At 35.4% G+C, this 25,821-nt stretch overlaps 1 protein-coding gene across 1 annotated transcript in view; it reads right to left on the reverse strand.

Moving 5' to 3' along the window:
- The window catches only part of LOC122732164 (probable ATP-dependent RNA helicase DDX60), an 81,233-nt gene that overhangs the window by 15,377 nt on the left and 40,035 nt on the right, over nucleotides 1–25,821 (reverse strand). The window contains exons 19-27 of the mRNA XM_043972299.1: nucleotides 23,502–23,617; nucleotides 21,909–22,048; nucleotides 20,389–20,498; nucleotides 20,168–20,272; nucleotides 19,174–19,299; nucleotides 18,901–19,028; nucleotides 13,003–13,147; nucleotides 5,666–5,818; nucleotides 1,288–1,392 (exon numbers count right to left, since the gene is read on the reverse strand). Coding sequence (XP_043828234.1) covers nucleotides 1,288–1,392; nucleotides 5,666–5,818; nucleotides 13,003–13,147; nucleotides 18,901–19,028; nucleotides 19,174–19,299; nucleotides 20,168–20,272; nucleotides 20,389–20,498; nucleotides 21,909–22,048; nucleotides 23,502–23,617 — 1,128 coding nt within the window. The remainder of the gene's footprint in view (nucleotides 1–1,287; nucleotides 1,393–5,665; nucleotides 5,819–13,002; nucleotides 13,148–18,900; nucleotides 19,029–19,173; nucleotides 19,300–20,167; nucleotides 20,273–20,388; nucleotides 20,499–21,908; nucleotides 22,049–23,501; nucleotides 23,618–25,821) is intronic.

The following is a 25,821-nucleotide window of genomic DNA, read 5'->3' on the forward strand; positions in this document are numbered from 1 at the left end:
GCAGAGCTACCAGTTAAATCAAAAGTCTAGACTCTCCAAAATATGAAATTGTGCAATGAACACTCAGTACTTTAAATAAAGTGAGTATTTAATTGTTATATTTGTTGAATTCAATTAAACCACCAATACCAAAATATTGGTACCTTCAGTTTAAAAAAATGCTGGACTAAAGAAATCTCTTTTTCTTTATATTCAACATGGCCTGGTGACTGTGTATCACTTGCCCCCCCCCCTTGACTGATTTCATTAGCATATCAATTTTTAATGCAAAAAATACTTTAAATATAAGTGGTCATTTTGTTTATATTTATAGGCATATTATAGAATATTTATCTATTGGTTTCAGCTTTAGTTTAAAACCTTTTTGAATTGCTAATTTATTAATTGTGGCTAAGTGAATGGGACACTAAGGGGATCCCTATGGGTTGAGTGGTGGGGCAGGCACACATAGTTTCAAAATAGGTTAGTAGAGGGAGAAAGGCATTGTGAAAAAGACAGTAGGGAGAAGGAGAACTACAGAGAATCATTTATGTCACTATATATAGGGATTGGAAGCATTTTGACAGCATGGACCCATAGGAGATGGAGTACTTAGGAGAAGGAGTTTGAGATGTTTTTTTATAGGGTTTACATACAAAGCAGACTAACTCTTATCGTTGTCGCCCTAGCAATAGATCATTAACACTAAGATATCCACATCATCTCAGAGTTATCAGTAACACTTTGTGTTCTGCTGGTCTTATTGCAGATGTCTGGAGATTTTCTAAGACATAAATAATGATCAGTTAGCAAGATCTAGGGGCCCTTGCAGTAAGTCCTAGATGGCTTCTTTGATTTAGCGCATAGTCTCAGGATGTTGCTTTCAGTTAGTTTATGAGACAGTTTGCAAGTAACCATGTTCCTTTAACCTATGGAATAGTCTGTAAGTGACTTCTAGGTTCCCCTATGAAATCATATTTCCTAATATTACTTTATACTGGCTACTTATAAACTTACTATACTAACTAGAAATGGGCGGGGGGGAGTCAGGGGAACCAGATCAAGATGCAATTTTAACACATCTTTTCTTGCTTCAGACCAGCAATATTTTTAAAGGCTTCCCTTACCTTTTACATAGTCATTTATATAAGGCTTAATTTAATTATAATTATGCAGAGACAATGGATTGATATAATCATGACCTAAAGTTATGATTATCTTTTTAAAATACCTCATATTGTGGTCATAAAAACATCCTGATTGACAGTTCCTGAATGTAGGTATGGAGGATTTATAGGATAAAAGTACCTGTCTAAAATTCAAGGCATCTAGAAAGACAGAATCTTCTATGAAGACAACAGATTTGCAAGGCATGTTTATTCCTAGGGCAAGTGATCCAGTAGCTGTTACCACCTATAGAAAAATGAAGTAAACACATGTGCAAATAAATACATCATCATTTTATTAGCTTTCCCCCATGCCTAGAATTCTCTCCTTCCTCATGTTTACCTTACTAAAGTTCCAAATAAAATCCCACCTTCTACAAGCAGACTTTAACCATCCCCCTTAATGCCAGTGCCCTCCCTCTGTTGAGGATCCTCCATTTATCTTGTATACACTTTATTTGCATGTAATTTGCATGTTTTCTCCCCCAATAGATTGTGCCTGCCTTAAGATGCTTTTCCCTCTTTCTATCTTCAGTACTTAGCATAATATGTGGTATATAGTAAAGTTTAATGAATGTTTATTGACTGATTATAAATATATACCCTCTATAAAACTCTCCTCTGATGTTCCATCGAGCTAGGAAGGTGGCCATTGGTTCTTGAAGCCTATGCTATGAAATACAAACTTTTCTAGTTCTTGACAAACTAGAAAAGTTTCAGGTATAAACTATTTGGCATATTGTGCATTGATTGAGATCCAGCTTATGCAGTTGGAAAAGTTCATCACCAAGAGGTCAAACATAAAGTGATAAAATCTTTTGTACACAGCAATTCATTAAGATAATATACTAAAACAAGGGGTAGTTGGCATCTTCCTACATGAAAAAAGAATTCCACTCCAATGAAATACTGGATCCTTAAAGTAATATCTGAATGTGTGTGTGCACATATGTATATACACACACATATACATGCACATATGTATTCTCTATAGGAATGGAAAACAAAATTCATTGTTGACAAACCAATAACCATGCTAATGAGGTAGGACAAGGATTGTTTTTTATATTTATTTACATTTTCCTTTCAAATAAATTTCATGTGAGTTTCATCTATGCTTATATCTCTATATATTTATATATACATCTATACATGATGAATATGTAGCTCGGTCCATGACAACCAATAATGTATAAATGAGTGAATCTAAGTGATTATTGGAGTAGACCTTTTCCCAATATCATTCAGTAGTTTCTTTGTTTTGGGGACACCAACCATTCTTCCAGTTACTGAGGTTCACAAATTCAGTCATTCTTGACTCATCTTTCCCCACCCTCACCCAATTAGTAACCTCTTTTTGGTATCTATGAATTTCAGTCCTTCCCTCTCCAATCCATGTTTCTCATAGCTACCAAACTAATATGCTAAAAACACAGGTCTGACTGACACTACTTTGCTCAAAAGTTTGGCTGGTTTCCTGTCATCTCCAGGATAAAATAGAAATTCCCCTTTGGCATATTTAATCTTTCACAATTTGGTTTGCAAGCTCAGAGTTATCTTCTACTTCTTTGTATCCCTTCACCTCTCATATCCTTTCTCTTGCCAAGGCCTATCAATTTCCTTTGCAGAATCTCATAAATATGCCACCTTCTCTCCTTTGTCACTACCACAGCTAATGAAGGCCCCCATCACCTCACTGCTGGACGATAGCAAAAGACAACTGGTGGGTTTGTTTGCCTCCAGTCTTTTCCTACTCCAATCCATTGAGCCACTAAAGTAATTTTCAAAAAGTGCAAGTCTGAGAATATTACCCACTACATATACACTCAAAAATTCCAGCACTGCCCCATTGCCTTAAGGATCAAAATAAAATATTATGCCATGTATTCAAAACCATTCATAACCTAGCCTCTTCCTCCCACTTTTTCCAATCCTCTTAAACTTTACTAATTTTCCTATAACCCTTCAATTTAGGGACATTGGCCTCCTGGCTGTGCTCCAAATAATACACTTCATTTCTTGGTTCCAGACCATTTGCTCTGGAATATTCTCTGGAGCGTTCCATGCCTTGGAACACTCTCTCCCCTCCAACTACTACTGACCTGCCCAGCTTCTTTTAAGTCTCAACTGAAATCCCATCTTTTTTTCTGATAGCCTTCTCCAGCCCCTCTTTATTATTTCCTGTTTATAATGTATATAGCAAGCCTTTTATATATTTGTTTGCATGTTGTATCACCCACTAGGCAGGAACTATCTTTTTCCTCTTTTTGTATCCCCAGTGCTTAGCACGGTGCTTGGCACATAATAGGTGCTTAATAAATGTTTAATGATTACTTATTGATTAGTTGGTTCTAAACTATTCCTCTAGATTGATTTCATACTCATATAATCTTCATTTTGCCCAAAGACTGATTTCACAGATTTCATATGCACTTCCCCTCATACATTCTTTATTCTAACAACATTGCTTGCCTTGCTCTGCATTGTAAATGACCCTTCATCTCCCAACTTTGGGGCTTGGTATAGACTGTCCCTCAGGCCTAGACTTCCCCTTTCCCCTCATCACTGTCTTTTAAAATCCCTAGATCCCTTCAAAATTCAAACTAAATTCTTTCCCCTTCCTATAGTCTTTCTTGATACTCCTAGTTTTGGTGTTCTCATGTGACAAATTTCTTTGTATTTCCTTAGTGTACATTTGGTATTGACTTAATTGTATATAGGTTATTGTTTCCCTATAGTGGAAATGATGTCTTTAGGGAAAAGACTATTGTATTTTTGTTTTTATATTTCCAGGACCTGTAACAGTGGCTGGTATAAAAACAAATTATTTCATAGATCCACATTCATAGTATTATAGATCTAGAAATATAAGGGACCCTAAAAACCACTGAGTCCAACACCCTTATTTTATACATGAGAAAACTGAGACTTGGCAGCAAAGGATCATACAATTAGGGAGTATTTGAGGTAGAATTATGGTCTAGGTCTTCCTAAATCTAGGGTTTTGTCCACTAGGGCAAGAATATTTTTTTCAGTTCTGTCTTTGTATTTCTAGCACCTAATATAATGTTTGGCTTGTTAAATGTTGGTTAAATTTAATTCAATTGACTTTTTTATGGACCAGTGAAAAATTTATGGAAGGAAGCATGATCTGGAAGTCTTGGGATCAAATAATAATTTCACCTAATTCTCCTCTGGGCAAGTGCTTCAGAGGGCATGAGATAAGGAACAACTCCTACTGAGAAGAGAGACTACGGAAACATCATCCAGCAGAAGGAGCCAGATTTCTATCAATGCCTAGAAGGCAAAAAGTATGAAAGAAGAAAGTTAACATTAAGGGGAGCGGGATGTTTACATTGTAGGATGGATAGGATACAAAAGAAAGGAAGAACAGAAGTTATATAAAGTTATATAAAAATAAGGAGGTTGGCTGGTCTTATGATAAGAATAAGGGATGGCAGGTAGACAAAGTACTCCACTTCTATCCTTGAAATGTCTAAAGAAAGTGAGGACAGCCTCCAGTACACTGGGCAGACTCCCTGGGATGATCTTTTGCGGGGGGAGGATAGATGAGAATATTAAAGAATGGGCAAGTATAGAGGGATTGCAATTTGCATTGTTGGAGGTAACTCACAAATCAATGACATCACAGATCTGTGTGACATAATAAATGATTATGAGAGGGTAAACCATTAATTCTATGAATTATTCTATGTTTCCAGGATGCTGAAAAGCAAGCTGGAGGTACAAGGATCCAAAAGCTGGTTTTCATTTTTAAATAACATTTGGCCTATAATCAACTTAAATTATGTGAAATTCAAAGGAAGTGTCACCCTATTCCTGGACATAGGAGTAAAAGCACACAGAATCTCTATTCTGAAGGATTTGGGGCAAATGGGGGTGCTACAGCACCCTGTGTGAAAGAAGCAGGGAAAAGTAGAGAATTTGCAGCAATATTATTATGACTTTTCCCCAGTATTTTATTAGCAAAGTTTCCCAAAATGCAGCTCTGAGATGGCCTTTAAAGGGTTTTCTGGATCTCATTATACAAAAACCAGAGTACAGTTGAGGAGAAATATTTTAAATTCATTACTACCTTTATGACAGAATCCAGGAGGAGAGGCAGAGGGAATGGAATATCTTTTTTTCCTCTACCAACTTTCCTGAATCCAAAGGGAAGAATAAAATCATTGGGACAATAATTTACTCATTCAGTGTTTGAGGTAACTCTTTAAGCTACAGAGCACGTAGCAACCTGAATTGGTAATGGGATTTTCAGCTCAAGGGCTTCTCTCCACAAATGAAATTATAAATCATAGGATACAAATCTGAGAAAAGAAAAAGAAGGGAAGGGAAGGGAACAGAAGAGGGAAGAAAAGGGAATAGGGAAGGGAAGGGGAGGGAAGAGAGAAGGGAAGGGAAAAGAGAAGGGAAGGGAAGAGGAAAGGGAAGGGAAGAGGCAAGGGAAGGGAAGGAGGAAGAAACCATATTTGGGGGAAATGTCCAGAAAATTCATCAACCTTGATATGTCCCAGCCTGAAAAGCATCTCAACAGCTTGTCTTTCTTTATATTCCATTGAACCATGATGAAATCCAATACCCCGAAGGGACAGTGCTCTCAGTTTACCTCTATTTCTTGCATATCTTATTCTATGGAATATCTTCCATAAAGTCTGAAAAGATAGTATAAAAATTTAAACTGAATTATATAATTTAAACCATTCTATGAGCATTTATTAAATGCCTATTAGTCAATTTATCTTGTAACAGAATTATCAAACTTTATGGAGAAACAATTTAAATTATGCAGTATTTTGCATCATTCTATTATATTACAATGACAGAATAGTATGGGGAGAAAATGTATGCATATAGCATAAACCACAGTAGAAAACATATATTTTTTTTAATCCCGGGCAAGATAATTTGAGTCCTTTAAGGTTTGCAAAATGCTTTATATTTGTTATTTCATTTGATCCTCATAACATTGTGAGATATGTACTTAGAGCATTAAATGACTTACTTAAGGTCACACAGCTAGTGAGAGTCTGAGGTAGGATTTTAATTCAGATCTTCCTGATTTCAAGTACAGTATTCAATTCACTGCCATCTAATTATTCCTGTCCTTTCACTCTGAGGTATTTTCCTCTTTAATTTAGAATGGCAAGTTAGGGGGAGTAAGTGGAAGAAAATACAGGGGAAAGTACTATATTATCATAATGCATTATTTATGAATGTTGATTCTAAACTAATCAGTCAATATAGTAGCTATTTGGTTCAAATAGAATATACATCATTTATCTTATAATGATCCCCTCTTTCCCTCTTGACTCAGAGCATATCCTTGTTCATCAAAAAGGCTAGTTTTTCTACTTGTGCTTTTTATTTCAATAACTCTTTCCTATTCCAGACCAGTTGTCTCCTCTTTGGCCTTTAACTTCCCATTTCCACTGGTTCCTTTCCCTCAGCCTAAAGCAAACTTGCCTTGCCTTTTTCTGTCAATCAATCAGCATTTATTAGACAAATCCAAAGTATCATTTAGAGTAGGCTCACAACAACAAAAAGATGAGGTTTAAGGCAGTTACTTTTATACAGAAATTTTAAAAATGTGAACCAATTCATCAGGCAAATCAAGCTAACAAAATATAAAAACAACCTCCTAATAGCTTAATGGAAAGCTTTTCCCTGTCTTATCAACTAGTTATTTCCTGTTCCTTTTTAAGTTACTATAATATTTTATTTTTTGTGATAGTATTTTATTTTTGTTTTTTTCCAAATACATGTAAAATATAGTTTTTTAGCAATTAATTTTTTTAGGATTTTGAGTTCCAAAATTTTCTCCCTTCCCTCCCCCTTCCTAAAGCCAGCAAGCCATCTGATATAGGTCATATATTAATTACAATCATGTTAAATATATATCCACATTAATCATGTTGTGAGAGAAGAATCAGAACAAGGGGGGGAAAACACAAGAAAGAAGAAATGACAAAAAAAAACCCGTGAAAATAGTATGCTTTGATCTGAATTGACTCCATAGTTCTTTTTCTGTATATGGAGAGCATTTTCCATCATGAATCTTTTGGCACTGTCTTGGATCATTGTATTGGTGATAAGAGCTAAGTCTATCACAGCTGATCATCACACAATTTTGCTGTTACTGTGTACAATGTTCTCCTGGTTCTGCTCACTTCACTCAGAATCAGTTCATGTAAGTTTTTCCAGTTTTTCTGAAATCTGCCTGTTCATTATTACTTACAGCACAATAGTATTCCATTACATTCATATACCACTTGTTTAGCCACTTCCCAGTTGATGAGCATTTCCTTGATTTGCAATTCCTTGCCACCACAAAAAGAGCAGCTATAAATATTTTTGTACATGTAGGTCCTTTCCCCTTTTTAATGATCTTTTTGGAATATAGACTTAGTAGTGGTATTGCTGGGCATACACAGTTTTATAGCCCTTTGGACATGATTCCCAATTGCTCTTCAGAATGGTTGGGTCAATTCACAACTCCAAAAACAATCCATTAGTGTTCCAATTTTTCCACATTTCCAACATTTGTCATTTTCCTTTTGTGTCATAGCCAATTGGAATGGTTTGAGGTGGTACCTTAGAGTAGTTTTAAATTTCATTTCTCTAATCAGTAGTGATTAAGAACATTTTTTTAAAAATTGGCTGTAGATAGCTTTAAGTTCTTCATCTGAAAACTACCTTTTTATATTCTTTGACCATTTCTTTATTTGGAGGTGTGGGGCAATGGGGGTTAAGTGATTTGTCCAAGGTCACATAGTACATGTCAAGTGTTTGAGTTCAGATTTGAACTCAGGTCCTCCTGAATCCAGGACCAGTGCTTTATCCACTGCACCACCTAGCTGCCCCTCCATTGAGCATTTTGTAATTGGGAATGATTTGTATTCTTATATATTTGTTGTTGGGGTTTTTTTTTGGGGGGGGGGTTGATTAGTTATTTGTTTTTTTAATACTTCCATCTGTATTCAGATACCATCAGTTTTGTAGATGGATTGCATTTTTCATAAGTCCCTCAGAATTGCCATGGATCATTGCATTGATGAAAATAACTAAGTCACTCACTGCAGATCATCTTAAAATATTGCTGTTTTTGTATACAGTACATTTCACTTTGCATCAGCTCATGTAAGTCTTTACAGGTTTTTCTGTTACCACCCTGCTCATCTTTATTTATATAGTACTTCAAAGAGAGATTTCCTTACAATTCACCCATGAGGTTGACTATTGCAACAACAATAATAGCTAACATTCGTTTAGTACCTTATACCTGACAAAGAATTTTCTTCACAATAGCCCAACAAAGCAAGGACCACCACCACCATCACCACCATGACCATCATGTTACATTGCTCTTGACTCTGCTTTAAATTTTGTCCCAGTTGCTACTTCTAACTGTGCTTCCCTCCATCTTATTTGATACCCATAATACATACTCTATTTTTAATCTTCTTTTACCCTATCCCTCCTCAAAAGTGTTATGCTTCTGACTGCCTCTCCCCCAATCTGCCTTCCTTTCCTTCACCCCTCCCCACTTACCCCTTCCCCTCCTGCTTTTCCACAGGACAAGAAATATTACTATACTCACATGAGTGTATATGTTATTCCTCTTTGAACCAATTCTGATGAAAGTAAGGCTCACTCATTCCCCCGCTCCTCCTCCAACTTCCCATCCACTCCATAAGCTTTTTCTTGTTTCTTTATTGTGAGATACTTTACCCCATTCCATCTCTACCTTTTTCTTTTTCCCAGTGTATTCCTCTCACCCCTTAATTTTATTTTAAAGATATCATCATGGGGCAGCTAGGTGACACATTGGAAAAAGCATCAACCCTGGACTCAGGAAGATCTGAGCCCTAATCCAGCCTCAGACATAAGACACCCACCAGCTGTATGATCCTGGGCAAGCCACCCACCCTTGACTGCCCCACAAAAACAAACTAACAAACAAAAAGCTATAAACAAAACATTCATGCTTTACAGATCTCATTCCTTCATATTCAATTCACACCTTAGCCTTCTGTCTAAATTTATTGCTTTAAGCTGCCTTAATACTGAGAAAGTTCTTATGAGTTAGAAGTATCATCTTCCCATGTAGGAAAGTAAAGAGTTTAGCCTTTTTTTTAGAGAGTTTAACCTTTTAATATCCCTCATGATTTCTTTTTCCTGTTTACCTTTTTATGCTTCTCTAGGGTCTTGTATTTGAAAGTCAAATTTTCTTTTCAGCTCAGGTCTTTTCATCACAAATGCCTGAAAGTCCTCTTTTTCATTGAAGTCCCATTTTTCCCCTAAAGGATTATACACACATTTGCTGGGTAGGTGATTCTTAGTTGTAATCCCAGTTCCTTTGCCATCCAGAATATCATATTCCATGCCCTCTGATCCTTTAATAAAGCAGCTAGATCTTTTGTTATACTGATTGTGGCTCCACAGTACTTGAATTGTTTCTTTCTGGCTGCTTGCAATATTTTCTCCTTGGCCCAGGAGTTCTGGGATTTGGTTATAATTTCGCTGGGGGTTTTCTTTTGGGATCTCTTTCAGGAGGTGATTAGTGGATTCTTTCAATTTCTGTTTTGTCTTCTGCTTCTAGAATATCAGGGCAATTTTCCCTGACAATCTCTTGAAAGATGATGTCTAAGCTCTTTTTTTAATCATGGTTTTCAGGTAGTCCAATAATTTTCAAATGATCTCTCCTGGATCTATTTTCCAGGTCACTTGTTTTTCCAAGGAGATATTTCACATTGCCCTCTATTTTTTTCATTTATGTGGATTTCCTTTATTGTGTCTTGATTTCTCATAAATTCATTAGCTTCCATTTGCTCAATCCTAATTCTTAAACAATTATTTTCTTCAGAGAGCTTTTCTATTTGGTTTTTCAAGCTGTTAACTTTTTTTTTCATGACTTTCCTGCATCACTCTCATTTCTCTATCCATTTTTTCCTCTACCTTTCTTACTTCATCTTCAAAGTCCTTTTTGAGCTCTTCTATGGCCTGAGACCAAGTCATATTTTTCTTGGAGGTTTGGATGTAGGAGAGCTTCAACTTTGTTTTCTTCTGAGGGTGTATTTTGATTTTCCTTGTCACCAAAGATACTTTCAATGGTCCACATTTTTTTTTCTGTCTCTTCATTTTTTCTAGCCTATTTATTGACTTTTAATTCCTTCTTTTTGTTGTTGTTTGTTTTTCTTTTTTTTTTTTTTAGGCAATTGGGGTTAAGTGACTTGTCCAGGGTCACACAGCTAGAAAGTGTTAAGTGTTTGAGGTCGGATTTGAACTCAGGTCCTCCTGACTCCAGGGCTGGTGCTCTATCCCCTGTGCCACCTAGCTGTCCTCTTTTAATTCCTTCTTAAAGTGGGGCACTGCATCCAGGATGTACTGTCCCAAGCTTCAGTGTGGTCCAGGTGGATCAATTTAAGGAGAGGAAGCTTCTCCACTCCCCTGGCCTGTGCTCTGGTCTATAAATAGCTGCAGGCTTGTAGGCTGCTTGGTATAAGATGTTGGTCTATGCCTAGTTTCTGCCAGTTTCCCAGTTTTCCCAGAAGTTTTTGTCAAATAGTGATTTCTTTTCACAGAGGCTAGAATCTTTGAGTTTATCAAACAGTAGATTTCTATGTTCGTTTACTACTATGTTTTGTGTGTCTAACCTGTGTGTGTGAAAAATGTTTTATACTTGTGTTCATATAGTTCCTGGGTTTGCTTTGACATGTAGACTCCCAAATATTTTATGTTGTCCATAGTTATTTTAAAAGGAATTTCTCTATATCTCTTGCCACTGCACTTCATTGGTCAAATGCAGAAATGCTTATGTGGGTTTATTTTATATCCTGAAACATTTCTAAAGTTGTTAATTGTTTCAAATAGTTTTTATTTCATTCTTTAGGATTCTCTAATTAAACCATCATGTCATCTACAAAGACTTATAGTTTTGTTTTTTCCTTAGCTATTATAATTCCTTGAATATCTTTTTCTTCTTTTTGCAAAGGCTAACATTTCTAGTACAGTTTTGAATAATAATGGTGTTAATGGACATCCTTGTTTCACCCTTGATCATACTGTGAACACTTCTAACTTATCCCCATTACATATAATACTTGCTGATGGTTTTAGGTAAATACTGTTTATCATTTTAAGGAAAGCTCCATTTATTCTTATGCTTTCTAGTGTTTTCAATAGTAATGGATACTGTATTTTGTCAAAATATTTCTCTGCAACTATTAAGATAAATCATATGATTTCAGTTATTGATGTGTTTGATTATGTTGATAATTTTTCTAATATTGAACTGGTCTTGCATTCCTTGTATAAATCCCGTCGACTCATGGTGTATTATCCTGGTGGTAAATTGCTGTAATTTCTTTGCTAATATTCTATTTAGAATTTTTGCACCAATATTCGTTAGGGAGATTGGTCTATAATTTTCTTTCTCTGTTTTTGTTCTTCCTGGTTTAGGTACCATATTTGTCTCATAAAAGGAATTTGGTAGGATTCCTTTTTCACCTATTTTTCCAAATAATTTGTATAGTATTGTAATTGTTCTTCAAATGTTTGGTAGAATTCAGTTGTAGACCCATCTGGTGCTCAAGGTTTTTTCTTAGGGAGTTCTTTGATGGCTTGTTCAATTTCTTTTTCAAAAATGGGCTTATTTAGGAATTTTATTTCCTCTTCTGTTAATCTAAGTGATTTCTTTTTTAAAAAATATTCATCCCTTTCATTTAGATTGTCAAATTTATTGGCATGCTTGGGCAAAATACCTCCTAATTGTTGCTTTAATTTCTCCTCATTGGCGGAGAATTCACCCTTTTCATTTTTGATAGTGCTTTTCTGTTTTTCTTTGTTTTTGAAATCAAATTAACCAAAAGTGTTTATATTTTATTGGCTTTTTTCATAAAACTAGGTCTTAGTTTTATTTATTAATTTTATAGTTTTCTTACTTTCAATTTTATTAATCTCTCCTTTGATGTTCAGAATTTCTCATTTGATATTCAATTGGGGATTTTTATTTGCTTTTTTTTTAGCTTTTTTTAGTTGCCTGTCCAATTCATTGATCTCCTCTTTCTCTATTTTATTCATGTAGGCATTTAGAGATATAAAATTTCTCCGAAGAACTGCTTTGGCTGCATCCCATAAGTTTTAGTATATTGTCTCATTATTGTCATTCTCTTGGATGAAATTATTGATCATTTAGATTATTTGTTGATTGATCCCCTCATTCTTTAGGATGAGATTATTTCATTTCCAATTAATTGTTCTATCTTTTCATGACTCTTTATTACACACAATTTTTATTGTATCATGATCTGAAAAGGATGCATTTATTATTTCTGCCTTTCTACATTTGACTATGAGGTTTTTGTGCACTAGTACATGGTCAATTTTTGTGTAGGTGCCACGAACCACTGAGGAAACAGGTTTATTAATTTCTATTCTCTTTCAGTTTTCTGTACTTTCCTTCAAAATTTCCTATGTTACATAAAATATTCCTCTTTGTGTTATTCCAATTTACACAGAGATTATCTCTCTCCAGATATTTAAGTTCTGTGAGAGAAGAAAATATCATATTCATCTTTGTATCTCTCATGGGCCCTTAATAGCCTGATGCAGAGTATCTATTCAATAAAAGCTTAAAGAATTTACATAGGACATTTAATTAATACAAAAGCATTTATTAAGTGCTTAGTAAGTGCCAAGCATTGTGCCAAGCTCTGAGTTTAAATACAAACAAAAAAATCCAAACAGTCCTAGTTACAAGCATTTCATTTTCTACTTGGTGGAGAAAACACATGAGTTTATATCTCTACAAAGAAGTAAGGTCTAATAAATTACTTACATGATTATCCACTGCATTGGGATTCACATAAGAATATTCAGCAGGAACTTCATTAAGCTTCCTAATTTTTCTCTTTATTTCTGCTATTTCAGCCAAACAGAGAATAATTTTCTCAGCTTTAATCATTGAATTCTTTTTTCTAAAACTAAAAGAAAAAAGATATTAAAAAGCAGATTTCAATTCAATATAATTCAATTCAACAAACATTTGTTGAACACTTAGTATGTGCAAAGTATTGTATTGGCATTGTACAAAAACAAAAACGTCCCAATCCTTAAGTAGTTAACTTTCTATGGGGAAAATATATAGGGGTGAAGCCATAAGAAAAAACTTTTTATGGTGGGACTAATTCATAGTTCCACTATTGATGAGAATTTGTTGTTCTTGTCTATGTTTATTTGTTACCAGAGTTTGTTTGTTTTTTTCTTTTTTTTTCTTTCTCATTGGAGCAGGAGTGGGAGAACTGGGAAAGAGAGACAATAAATAACTTAAAATTTGTATTAGGGAAAAAAAAGAAAAAAACTTCATAACAACTGGGATTGATGCCTTAAGGCATTTCTGAGTTCTCTGTCATTGAAGGTCTTCAAGTGAAAGGTATAGGACCATTTTTTGTGCATATAGGAAGACAGGAATTATTTTTAACAGTGATTAGCCTGGCCAACCTCTAATATCCCCTCTAATTCTGCAATTTTTTCATTTAATGAATTTTGATTTAGAGTATATGCATTGTGGCTTTGGATGTGTGTCTTAACAAAAAAGGCATTGCTTTAAACTTTGAATGGTTCTATCTAAGAACCCCAAAGGCTTTTCATGACAAGTATTTTTAAATCCTTGTCTTTAAGTGTCCTACTAAGGTATAAATAATTTTATGACTTGCCCAAAGACAGAAATTATGCTCAAGGCTTTTTAGTATTCTTCTTGTGCCCATATCATGTAAGAAATCACTAAGTATTTCTCCATCCTGGCAAGAGTAAATTGGAGGAATAAAAATGAAAGCATTGGACAAAGAACCTTGGGAATTGGGTTGTATTCTAGTTCTACTACTGACTGACATCATTGGATAAGTCACCTGAACTCTCTAGGTGTCCAATATATTATCCTTCAAATGAGAAACAGGAATAACTGATCTCTAAAGTTCCTTTAAACTATAGCTTTCTATGAACTCTGAAAAACAAGACTCAATAAATCAAGGCATTAGAAACAAAGAGTTTTTTTTCATTTCTTATACTTCAAAATTTACATGAAAATTATACTCACGCATTAATATTTCCCCTTAAAGATCTCCTTCTTTGCCACAGTACCCTTATCAATTTTTTTATCTCTTTATTAGCATTTGAATTTTGGTGTGCATTTTGCTTGAATTTCATATTCTCAAGTACACAAAAAGCTGAATATTCTACCATGTGAATGTTGAATCTAGATGAAGAGTAGAAAGGATATTTTGATATAGCTACATGTCCAAAGAATGACAAATAACTTGTTATATATAGATATATTAGGTGTTGATTCTTTGTTACATACACTTCCAGTGGAGTCAGTCAACCAATAAGCATTTATTAAGTTCCTGTAACATGCCAGACACTGTGCTAAGCAATGGGAATATAAAAAAGGGTACAAAGCAGTCCTTGTCCTTTAGGAGTTTACAATCTAATGGGGAAGACGATGAGTAAACAATTAGGTCTGTAGGTAGGTAGGTACCTAGGTAGGTAGGTAGATAGGGGGAGGGAGAGAGAGGGGGGAGGGTATATTTGTATATATGTATGTATATGTATATGATAAATTAGAAACATTAACAGGTAAGGTACTAAAATTAAGAGGGATTGGGAAAGTCATCATGTAGATGGTAAAGTTTTAGTTGATACCTGAGGGAATCCAGGGAAGCCAGAACACATATATGAGGAGAGAGAGAACATTCTAGTCATGGGTGACAAGAAAATATGCCCAGAATCAGAGCTAGATTGTCTTCTTTATGGACCAACAAGAAGCAATGTCACTAAATTGAAGAGTACATGGTGGGGAATAAGGTATAAGAAGATTGGAAAGGAGGAGTGGGGTTCTAGGTTATGAAGTCCTGTGAATGTCAAACAGAGTTGAGTTTTATTTTGTTGTTGTTTTTTTGTATTTCATCCTGGAAGTAATGGGAAGGCACTGGAATTTACTGTGTAGGGGGTTGGGAAATGACACGGTAAGACTTGCACTTTAGGAAAATTATTTTGGCAGCTGAATGGAAGAGATACTAGAGTGGAGAGAGAATCATCTCAAGGAGAAGACCCATCAGAACACTATTGCAGTGGTTCAAAGTATGGGGTGATGAGGACCTACAGCAGGGTGGTGGCAATATAAGAGAGAAGGGAGAATATTTAAGAGATTTACACAATTGAAAACAATAGGTCTTGAAAATAGATTGGATATGGGCATGGGCAGGGGTGAGGGCAGGGGAAGAGACAGTGAGAAGTCAAGGATAACATCTAGGTTGTGAGCCTGCAGGGCTAGAAGGATGGTTGTGCCCTCAACAGTAATAGGAAAGTTAGGAAGAAGTTAGGGTTTGGATAGAAAGACAATGATTACAATTTTGGATATGTTGAGTTTAAGATGTCTATTGGATATCAAATGTCTGAAAGGCAGTTGGAGATGTGAGACTGGAGTTTAACAAAGAGATTAAGACAGGATGGGTAGACTCAAGAATTAGTAGCAAGAAAAAAATTTTAAATAAAAAGAAAGAAAGAAAAAGAAGAAAAAAGAATTAGTAGCAAGCATAAAGATGAAAATTGAATCCATGATAGCTTATGAGATCACCAAATGAAGTAGTAAAGACAGAGAAGAAAACAAGGCTCAAGATAGAACCTTGTGGGACTCTCACAATTAGTGGGCATGACCTGAATAATGATCCAGCAAAAAAACACTGAGAAGGAGTGGTCAGTTAGGTGGCACAGTGGATGGTGCACCAGCCCTGGAGGCAGGAGGATCTGAGTTCAAATATGGCCTCAGATTAACACTTACATGCTGTGTGATCCTGGGCAAGTCATGGAACCTGGATTTGTCTCAAAAAAAGGGTGTAGGGGAGGGTGGCCTCAGGCATTTTGGCCAGGAATGACTTCTGCAAGGACTTCCCCCTTATATCATGAAACTCCAGAATATGGTTACTTTTCAATTTTTAAATGATTGACTTCTACTCTAGGATGGATTTCAGCTAGTAAAATGTCTATATGCTTATAACTTTATTGCTACTTGTGAAGTGGTTTTAGTATAGTAACAATTTGTGTGATGGTGTGAGATTTTGTGATTATGAATATTATAAAGTTATACCTGGAATGGCACATATTGAAGTTACATCCTGAACCAATCTAGTCTTAACAGACTCTAGTTTTGGGGCAGCTGGGTGGCACAGTGGATAAAGCACCAGCCCTGGATTCAGGAGGACCTGAGTTCAAATCCAGCCTCAGACACTTGACACTTACTAGCTGTGTGACTCTGGACAAGTCACTTAACCCTCATTGCCCCACAAAAAACAACAACAATAAAATAATCAAACTCTAGTCTCAGGAATTTAATTGTGCTTAAGGGATCAATATATAATATTTCTTCTCAACAATACTAAAGTTATAATGACTGAAACCAGCTCTAAGCTATGATTAGTGATGCTTTGCTGTTTAAGGTTAAATCTTGTAGAACTATAACTGATATTTTCTAAGTTCTATTTCAGGTATTACTGTCAGAAATGTCATTGAGCTAATGACCCATAATACCAGCAGCCTAATGAGAGTGAAATCTGTGGATGTATATTCCTCGGGAATGGTTGGGGGAGGCGTAGGGGGCAGCCTTAGGAAGACTAAAGTAAAAGCCTCTTGACTCAGGTTCCTATATGAGACATTTTCTTGTCAATACAATTGGGTGCTTTGTGACTCTTGCCTGGAATTAACACAGAGCCAAGGGAGAATACCTTCCTCTTGCTATAACTATGTCTCTCTTTGTTTTTACACCAAATTTCTATAATCATGGCAGACTGTCAGTAGAAGATATGAATACAATGTTTATTTTATTGTTTAATGGACGAATTAATACTAGACCACATCTAGGTTACTATAATAGGATACAAGTATGTAATATCTTATTATTTTCTATCTGAAATTATATTAATTTTCATGCCCTAATTTACTAAGTTAATAAGTTCCTGGATTTGTCATCTGTACAGTAGTATATACATATTAATGTGTCAGGTTAGGTCCTTGAGATAAACCTGTATATAAAGCATGCTCTGACATGCAAGCAAACTACTTAAGAGTTACCTTAAACATTTCCCCACTGTTTGTTGTTCTTCAGTCATTTTTATTCTAGCTCTGGCTCTTTGTGATCCCATGGGGTTTTCTTGGAAAAGATACTGGATAGGTTTTGCCATTTCCTTCTCTACCCCATTTTACAGATGAGGAACTGATGAGCAAGATGAGCAAGCAGGGTGAAGTGACTTGGCAAGTGTCACAGAATGAGTAAGTGTCTGAGGCCAGATATGAACTCAGGAAGATGTGTTTCTGACCCTAAGTCCAGTATTATATCTACTTTGCCACCTCCCTTCCCCATTGTTTACAGTATATATTTGAAAGCAGTGGTCTATATATGTGGGTGATATTTATACCATTTGAATGTGGTCAATAACTAAACACTGTTTTACTATAGGTAATGCAGTTGATATACCCTGTTCACTGTATATAATTTAGAATTAATTAAATAATATATTTATACATCCCAATCCAGGTCTTTTACAATTTTAATAAAATAAGCATCTGTTAGATAAATTCATTTGTGTAGCCATTGAACCTAGACATAGAAGTCACTTACAAGGAGTGTTACCTAATTTGTTTGTCCTCCTGATGGGGGAATTAAAAGTGGAAAATTTTGAGAAAGCAACAAGATCAGAAGATTATATTAATCAAATGGAAATTATTCTAATAGAATATACAGATCTTGAGCATGTTCTAATAAAAATTTCTGAAAACTGGGTTCAGGATTTTATATATGCAATTGTATTGTTCATCCTCTGCACAAACCAAGCACTTTAAAAAGGTTAGTTAGGGTCTGATTTTTTAATTGTTATTTAAGTTTCTTAAATACATCAACATACAATTTTCTGACACATTGCAGAGCAGTTATAGGTAATAAAACTAGTTTTCCCTTTTGTGGGGCTTGAATCCAAGCTGAAGAATGAAATAAATGAACACCAGTTTTAAAAAGTTAAGCCAATGCCCATCTAGAAAAGCACTCTTCATCCTAACTTACCTATCTGCATTGGTAACTCTAAACAAAAGGACTCACTTTACAAGTCAAATCCTCATAGATTTTTTTTTTTTTTTTTTTTGCGGGGCAATGGGGATTAAGTGAGTTGCCCAGGGTCACACAGCTAGTAAGTGTCAAGCACCTAAGGATGGATTTGAACTCAAGTCGTCCTCAATATAAGGCCGGTGAGTTATCCACTGTGCCACCTAGCTGCCCCATAGAATTTTTTTAAAAAAGATTCTTTTGTCAGCCTATTGTTGGCAACATCTACTATAGGTAATGGGTTTAGATAAATATAGAAAGAGTTTTAATTGAACTATGGGTTAATAGGATTAATGCTATGAAGTTGGAGCTAGTTTTCACCACATAATCTAGTTATTGGCAAAGAAAACTTTAAGTGGATGTACTAACAAGTGAGATTGTTTTTTCTTTCTATTCCATATGGTACTGCAGAAATGGCTAATAGAAAGCCTGACCACAACTGTTAAAGGTATATTTGAAAAAAAATTGTGATTCTACAAATATATTACAAGTGCTATAATTTCAATCTTTGTTCATAATTTAAAGGACTTCCAATATATACAAATATGAGTTTAATTTTTTAAAACTATGTTTTAATATAATACTTACGAAAAAAATATTGCAGGCAGTTGATCCATTTCTTTTAGCTTCTCAACAAAGTCTGCAAACTTGTCCCGCTTTCTTCTTTCTTCACTGTCAAAAGTTTGAGGCTTAAGATAGTTTAATAACTGATTCACCTGAGCAAAGTTATTGTAAATAAAATAACAGGAAAAAGCATGTCAGTACATTGTTGGAAAATTGTCCCTAAATCTGAAGCATATGATCAGAATTGCATGGTAGGTCTATTTGATCAATAACACAGTTTTCAGTAAGTTCAGCTACCTTGTCTCTGTCTCCATGAGTCCAGTTTATTATTTCCTCCTTCAGTTGTTCTTCATATTTTTTTGCATCTGTCTTTGTGATTACCACTTTGTCTTTGAAATAGATGAATTCTTCAGGTTCAAAATCCTTGAAAACCAAGACTTATACTAAACTGAATTGATTATCAATGCTTTTACATTATAGTATACCTACAATTATAATATAAATCCTTCAACCAGCTAAAATCCATCAATGTGCAGCTAATTGGTATGTTACCCATTTGTTGACAATTCTATTATCAAGTTAATCACTTAAGCAGCACTTTTCACTAGAGTTGAAAGTGAATCATTTAATAATAATTAATAATAAAAATTTAAAATAATAATTGGCTTTAGTGGGTGAGGAGAGAAATGGATCAGCCAGTCATTTTACCAGTTTAAACAAATAATTTTCTAATTTGATCATCATTGCTTTATATTCACATTTTATTTTCTGGGTGAAATAGTCCACTGGACCTCTGGAGACTATGTATACCCTTGGGGATTTACCCATTTCACCTCTGAAACTACCATCCTGGGTCCCAATCTATTGTTACTGTTGTGTCATAAAGTCAACTATTTCTAGCCAGCCCCAGTCAATGCTTCATATTACTCTCTAGCGCTTCCTGCCATCTGGACAGCCATGCGTAACACCCATCACCACCACCACCATTTTCCTGAGCCAGAACCATAATAAAATCTGTACTGCCAAAGGACATGTTTATAAATTCCCCTCTATCTGTACTGGCCAACCCTCTAACTTTTCAAACCAAAATACCTCTCCTAGGTTACTATTTCTCAATATGTATGACATCCCCCTATAAGGATATAAGTTCTTTAAAGGCAGGGACCCTCTTAGTTTTGCATTTATATACCCATTTCTTAGCACAATGTTGGGTACATAGTAAATTATTAATATGTGCTTTTTCATTTATTCATTAACTCATTCATTCACTAGTTACATGATGTATGTGTACCTGCAATCTAGGCCATTCTGGCCAAATTCGTACCATCGCATCATAAAGCTGTATGCTTTCTCTGGGAGAAAACCCTAGGTCTGAAGGGATTCCATATTTCTCTATCTGAAATCAGTTAAAAACAGCATTAGTACACAGTATATAGATTCACAGAAATTTGGGTTTTAATTTTAATGTGAGATTTAGGAAGTATATCATTTTTGTAAAGTGATTACACTTACATGATTAACTGTTAGTGCAGCACATGGGTGATAATGGCCAATGACAAAGTCATCATCCTCAAGGGAACATACATACTTTTCTAGGTCATTGTATCTCTCCTTATACAGTACTGTAAATATAATAACCAAACTATGAATGAGACTGGATCCACTTTTCATAAGAATGATTATACCATTTCTGGTCATAACCACAGATAAGCCTAGAGTATCCAGTAGACCACAATGCATGCCTGTATTTAATAATTATTTTTTGTAATCTTTTGACAGCTTCAAGCTCCAATGATCTTGTCTTTGTGAGTATGCAGATTCTCACCCTTCTATGATTTTATAGATATTCTTTAAAAGCAGATATGGCTGATCACCAATGGCCAACCAGGTGATAAATCTCTCCTATCCTAGCTGGGGTGGTCCTGGCCTAACAGATACATGTATTACCTTGCTTATAGTTGAAGTTTTTTCCAGTTTGGTAGTACCCACTAGAGATTGAGCTCCATTGGCATTCTGAGTCACCTCCACACCAAGATGTGCTTTCAAAGTAGGGCTTTAGTCGAACATCATAATATGTTACACTTGTATCATAATTTAAGGTTTGCAAAGTTCCTGGTTCCCAATAACCTTCTGAAGTAGCTAGTCCAAGCATTATTACTTCCATTTCATAGAGGAGGAAACTGAAGCTCAGAAAAGTTAAGTGACTTCCCTAGGATCATATGTATCAGGGGAGGACTCAAAACATGTTGGTATTCTCCATAGTCTTATTTTTTTTTTTTTTTGCTTAAAAGGAAGTTACCAGGTCATATAACAGTATTTTCATGTTTTCCTCATGTATTTTTTTTCTTTTGGAATCTGAGACTGTTTTCTTAGCTGTGTGGCAGCCAAGAAAAACAGGAGTTTATTGTTTCAAGAATAATATAATAAAACAGAGGCCTAAAGTTATGAAGTGACTTGTCCAATACCAAACAAGTTGTAAGTAACAAAGATCAAATTTGAACTCTGGTCCTCTGATGCCAAACATAGTATTCTTTCTACTCTACCATGAACCTCTGCTAGGACTCCTGGGATGTTAGAAAAAGAAGTGTGTTGGTGACCCTACAAATTAAGGCATGAATTCATTTTTTATGAAAAAACTTGAAATTCCTAGGAAATCTGTCTGTGATGAAAGGCTTCATTCTCTTAGGTTGTTTTCTTGCTGAAGAAGGGACCAAGCAAAAGAAAGCTGACATATCTAAAAGGAAACTAAAGTGGCAACGATGTGAGGTTGATATAGGACCAGAAAACCTTGGAGACATGCTGTTCTGCCTGAAACCATGGCATTTTGTGTAGAAGCAGATACATCTGGCAGATAATCATTCTCTCAAGGTAGTAGGTATCTAGTCATAATTTATTACTTACTTATATCTTCATCTAATTAGAACCATTTCTCCACAGATCCTAGGACTTTATCAACTCCCAGAGCAGAGGGACTAGAGTCAGAAAGGATAGAATAATTCATAAAATAAAAATCACTGTATTCTTTGACATACCTAGTCTAACTCTGTACGATGGCTGCTCACTCTTTGAAAAGTTTTGTTTCTTTGAACCCTTCAAGGTATTTTTTGAAGAGGTAGAGTTTTCTGTTGTGCTTTCAAAATTCTGCCAGTATCTTTTGACTGATGCTAACCACCTGGTTGTAAAAAGAGAGAAAGATATTCTATTAGAGGGGGGGAATGCCATCATGGTAAACAGTTGTCATCATTGTAACCTCTCCTAAGAGGAACTACATTTTGTTAATTTTTTTTAGCATCAGGTTCTAAGAACTAAGAAGCTTGTCTTTACTTTGTTGACATAAGGATGCTCATTAATCAAAATCAGACATTTACAGATGCAAAGTGGATACAACTACAAGCTTAAGATTGCTTCTTCATCAGCCTGATCAAATCATGCCATTTAAGGGTCTGTTTCTAGAGATGGTGGTGAATCTTAGCAATTTAATATTTTGCTTATCAATGATCCTATTGCAAGTGAATTTGTACATCCAGGTCGAGCACTCCTCTGCATGGACTATGTCTGGTAGATAGTGCTTCTATAATAAATGGGAAATGGAATATTCAAAATGCCAAAAGAATTTTCTTAGTTAAAAATCCTACCAAAGAGGCACAAATATCAAACTGTAAAGAAGAGAAATGAGCACAAGGTAAGGGGAGAAGCAATCATTCCAAGAACTAATGAAGAGACCACTGGTTGTTCACTGAGGCTTTCTAGCAACCGTATCCAGGTCAAGCAGTCTGATTGTTATATAATGAGATACCCTACAGAAGCAAAAAGTTGCTTCTTAATACTTTTAACTAAAAATGAAGGAAAGATGAAGAAGAAATGGAATACACATTTATTAAGCACCTATTAGGAGGTAGGCATTTATTAAGCACTTTACAGATATTATTTTATTTGAGCCTAATAATAATTCTAGGTGGTAAATGCTTTATTATGCCCAGTTGAGGAAACTGAGATAAAAGTGAAGTGACTTGCCTAGGGTCACACAGCTAGAAAATGTCTTGGGTTTATGTATGAACACAAGTGTATGGAGAACTGGGTCTGCAGTTAGGAAGAACGGAGTTAATATATGGTTTCAGACACTAGCCATGTGACCCTGGGCAAGTGACTTAAACTTGTTTGCCTCAGTAACCTGTTTGCCTCAGTTTCTTCATCCATAGAGGAGCTGGAGAAGGAAATGGAAAATCACTCCAGTTTCTTTGCCAAGAAAACCTCAAATGGGATTTTGAAGAGTCAAATTCAACTGAAATGACTGAATTCAGGTCTTCATGACTCCAGGCCCCACATTCTGTTCCCTGAAGAGGAGGGAAGAGAAGGGAAAGGAAGCAAAGGGAAGGGAATTTTTTTGCTGTTATCTCTTACAAGAAGAATGAAATATAAATAACAGCTGTTCACATACTGTTTGTGCTTTTACTAAAACACTCAAATAAGTCAGTGATCTTCTCAAAGTAATCATTTCCTCCAGAAATATACACATTCCCTCCACTGGTACCTACCTATCTTTTACCAACTTTGTTCACAATGACCCAATTATGCTTTTTTTTCTATATATATTTAAAATCATCAAATAAGAAATTCTGGCTTACTCTGTGAGATATTCAGGGTTACTGATGGTGGCAGAAAGGGCCAAAAAGGGACATCGGATCATAACAAGGATGTGTTCCCAAACTTCTCCTCCAATTTCTCCCCCAAGACAATGAACCTGGAAGAAGGGGAAAACTCTAAGAACTTTTTCAAAACTTTTGCATTTATTTCTATTTAGTATTAAATCTGGCCTTCAAAAATAGAAGATAATCAGTGAAACCAACATTTCACAATCCCTTGTCTCTCTGCTTCTTTCAACATGGGCCTTTCTGCCACTGAAGTAGCAATATGAAATTATGCCTATAAAATATATTATCTGAAATGGAAAAGTCGGAGCTACAAAGTTCCTTAGTATAACAACTTATTTGCAAAGCCACCATTCACAATCGAATCAAGCCTACCGGTTCCTCACAGGACAGAGACAAAGGAGTGATTCAGAGAACTTATTTTTAAAATATAAAAATAATAATTATGAATTACAACATGCTTAGGAAACTTGATTTGAACATGATTCAATTGGACAAAGCAGGTCATCTGTCTAGTTTACTTCTCCACGGCTTTCCTAACCCAAATTCATACTGTTGCCAACCACTGGAGTGTGGGCTGGGGTGGAGTTTTGTGGCGGGGCATAACAGGAAGTTTCTAGGATGGGACAACTATTAAATCTTATACTCTAATGGATACTCTATTGGATTAGGGCCTGTGTCTATCAACCTGCCTGTCAAACCTGCCTCAGAAATCTTTGCCTTGCAGCTATAACTGCAAACTTTTAAAGAGAATTGTAGCTTGAGTAACAGTTTTTCAGTTACTAAAAGGGGTAACTTCCATCAGGGAGTTCAAGAAAAGAGAAACTAAGATTGGAAAAGAGGAACCTAACCTTAAGTTCAAGAAAAAAGAAAGCATCCACTAGGAGGAACTTATCCTTTAGTAAGAGTCTTATAATATCTAACAATCCTAAATTTATCTTATTGTTCTTAACGTATCTATGTAGTCTAAAGTAACTATCAATAAATAATTGCTATTAATAGAGCCTTAGCAATCTATTAATTCCTTCATGCCTGATTTTTAAAACACTGATTTTACACCGTTCCCATTTATTTATATGACATTGCTAAACTCTCTTGACAGCTTGCATAACACAAAGAAAACAAGCCCAAAATGTGGTCTTCTAGTATGGCTGGACCTGCAACAGTTGACCTATTCAAGGGCTAGGGGAAGTTGCTATACCCAGGAAAATAGTTTTTTTTCCATGCTATGAATTCCTTCATGGCTGCACAGTATGGGAATGAATTGAATAGTTGTAGAGGGAACTTAGGATACCTAGAAGTGTCATGATAAAAGCTCAGTGGTCTGGAGTAGTCTCATATTGTAACTTGCGAAAGATGATAAGGGCTATAGTCATGCCTTTGATGGGGGAGGACAACCCACATCATGTTGCCATGCTTCAAGAGCCATGCCAGTTGCAGCCTTAGGACCTCTGCCCCTCCCCCACCCCATGTTGCACCAGATGCCAGATTTCCTAATTACATAATTGAATAGCATAAAGGATCCCCAAGATCTCTCAAATCAATGATCTACCATGAACTCTTGACCACAAAAAACTAAAGCCAAGAAATAATGATCAAGTGACATAATGGTGGTGGTTGGTTATATAATCTTATATTAAATGAAAATGTATGTTAACAAAGAGGAATGGATCCATAAAGAGGCGGGAATGCAAAAATGTGGAAGAAAATGAAAGTTCCACCAGTTTATGACAAAAGTAGAAAGAAATAGCATATTTATGTTTCCCAGATGGACTATTTGGTGAATCATTACAATAGCCTTCCAATGACAAGTCAAAACTTTTCATTCACTTAATATTAGTTGATGTGAGATAAATTAACTCCTTTAAGTAATATTTATTATTTTTTTCTTCTGGGTAATCAATACCTGAAATGAGTTCATGGATTTTATAAAGGGGAAAATGATAAAGAAAAGGAAAAAAAAAGTTTTAGCTTCACCAAAGAAACTAATTTTATTAACAGGTATAGGAATGCTCTAAAGAATTAGACAGTTTTGATAAATTCCTGGCACATGATAGTGTTTTTCTGAAATGGAATCCCTTCCTGATCCTTGAACAGTCACTTAACCTCTCTGGGTCTCAGTTTTCTCATCCATAAAATGGGAGGGTTAAAGAATAGGACCGCTGAAGTTCCTTATAGTTCTAGATCTATGGCCCTACAATTTTGTTTTATGTTCTCTTTGTTTAACATAAAAACAAGATAGATAAGAAAACAACTGTGATAGTAAAAAGGAGACAGTTTTTAAGTGAAAAAGGAG

The sequence above is a fragment of the Dromiciops gliroides genome, chromosome 6, assembly GCF_019393635.1.
Source record: "Dromiciops gliroides isolate mDroGli1 chromosome 6, mDroGli1.pri, whole genome shotgun sequence".
Taxonomy (NCBI): Eukaryota; Metazoa; Chordata; class Mammalia; order Microbiotheria; family Microbiotheriidae; genus Dromiciops; species Dromiciops gliroides.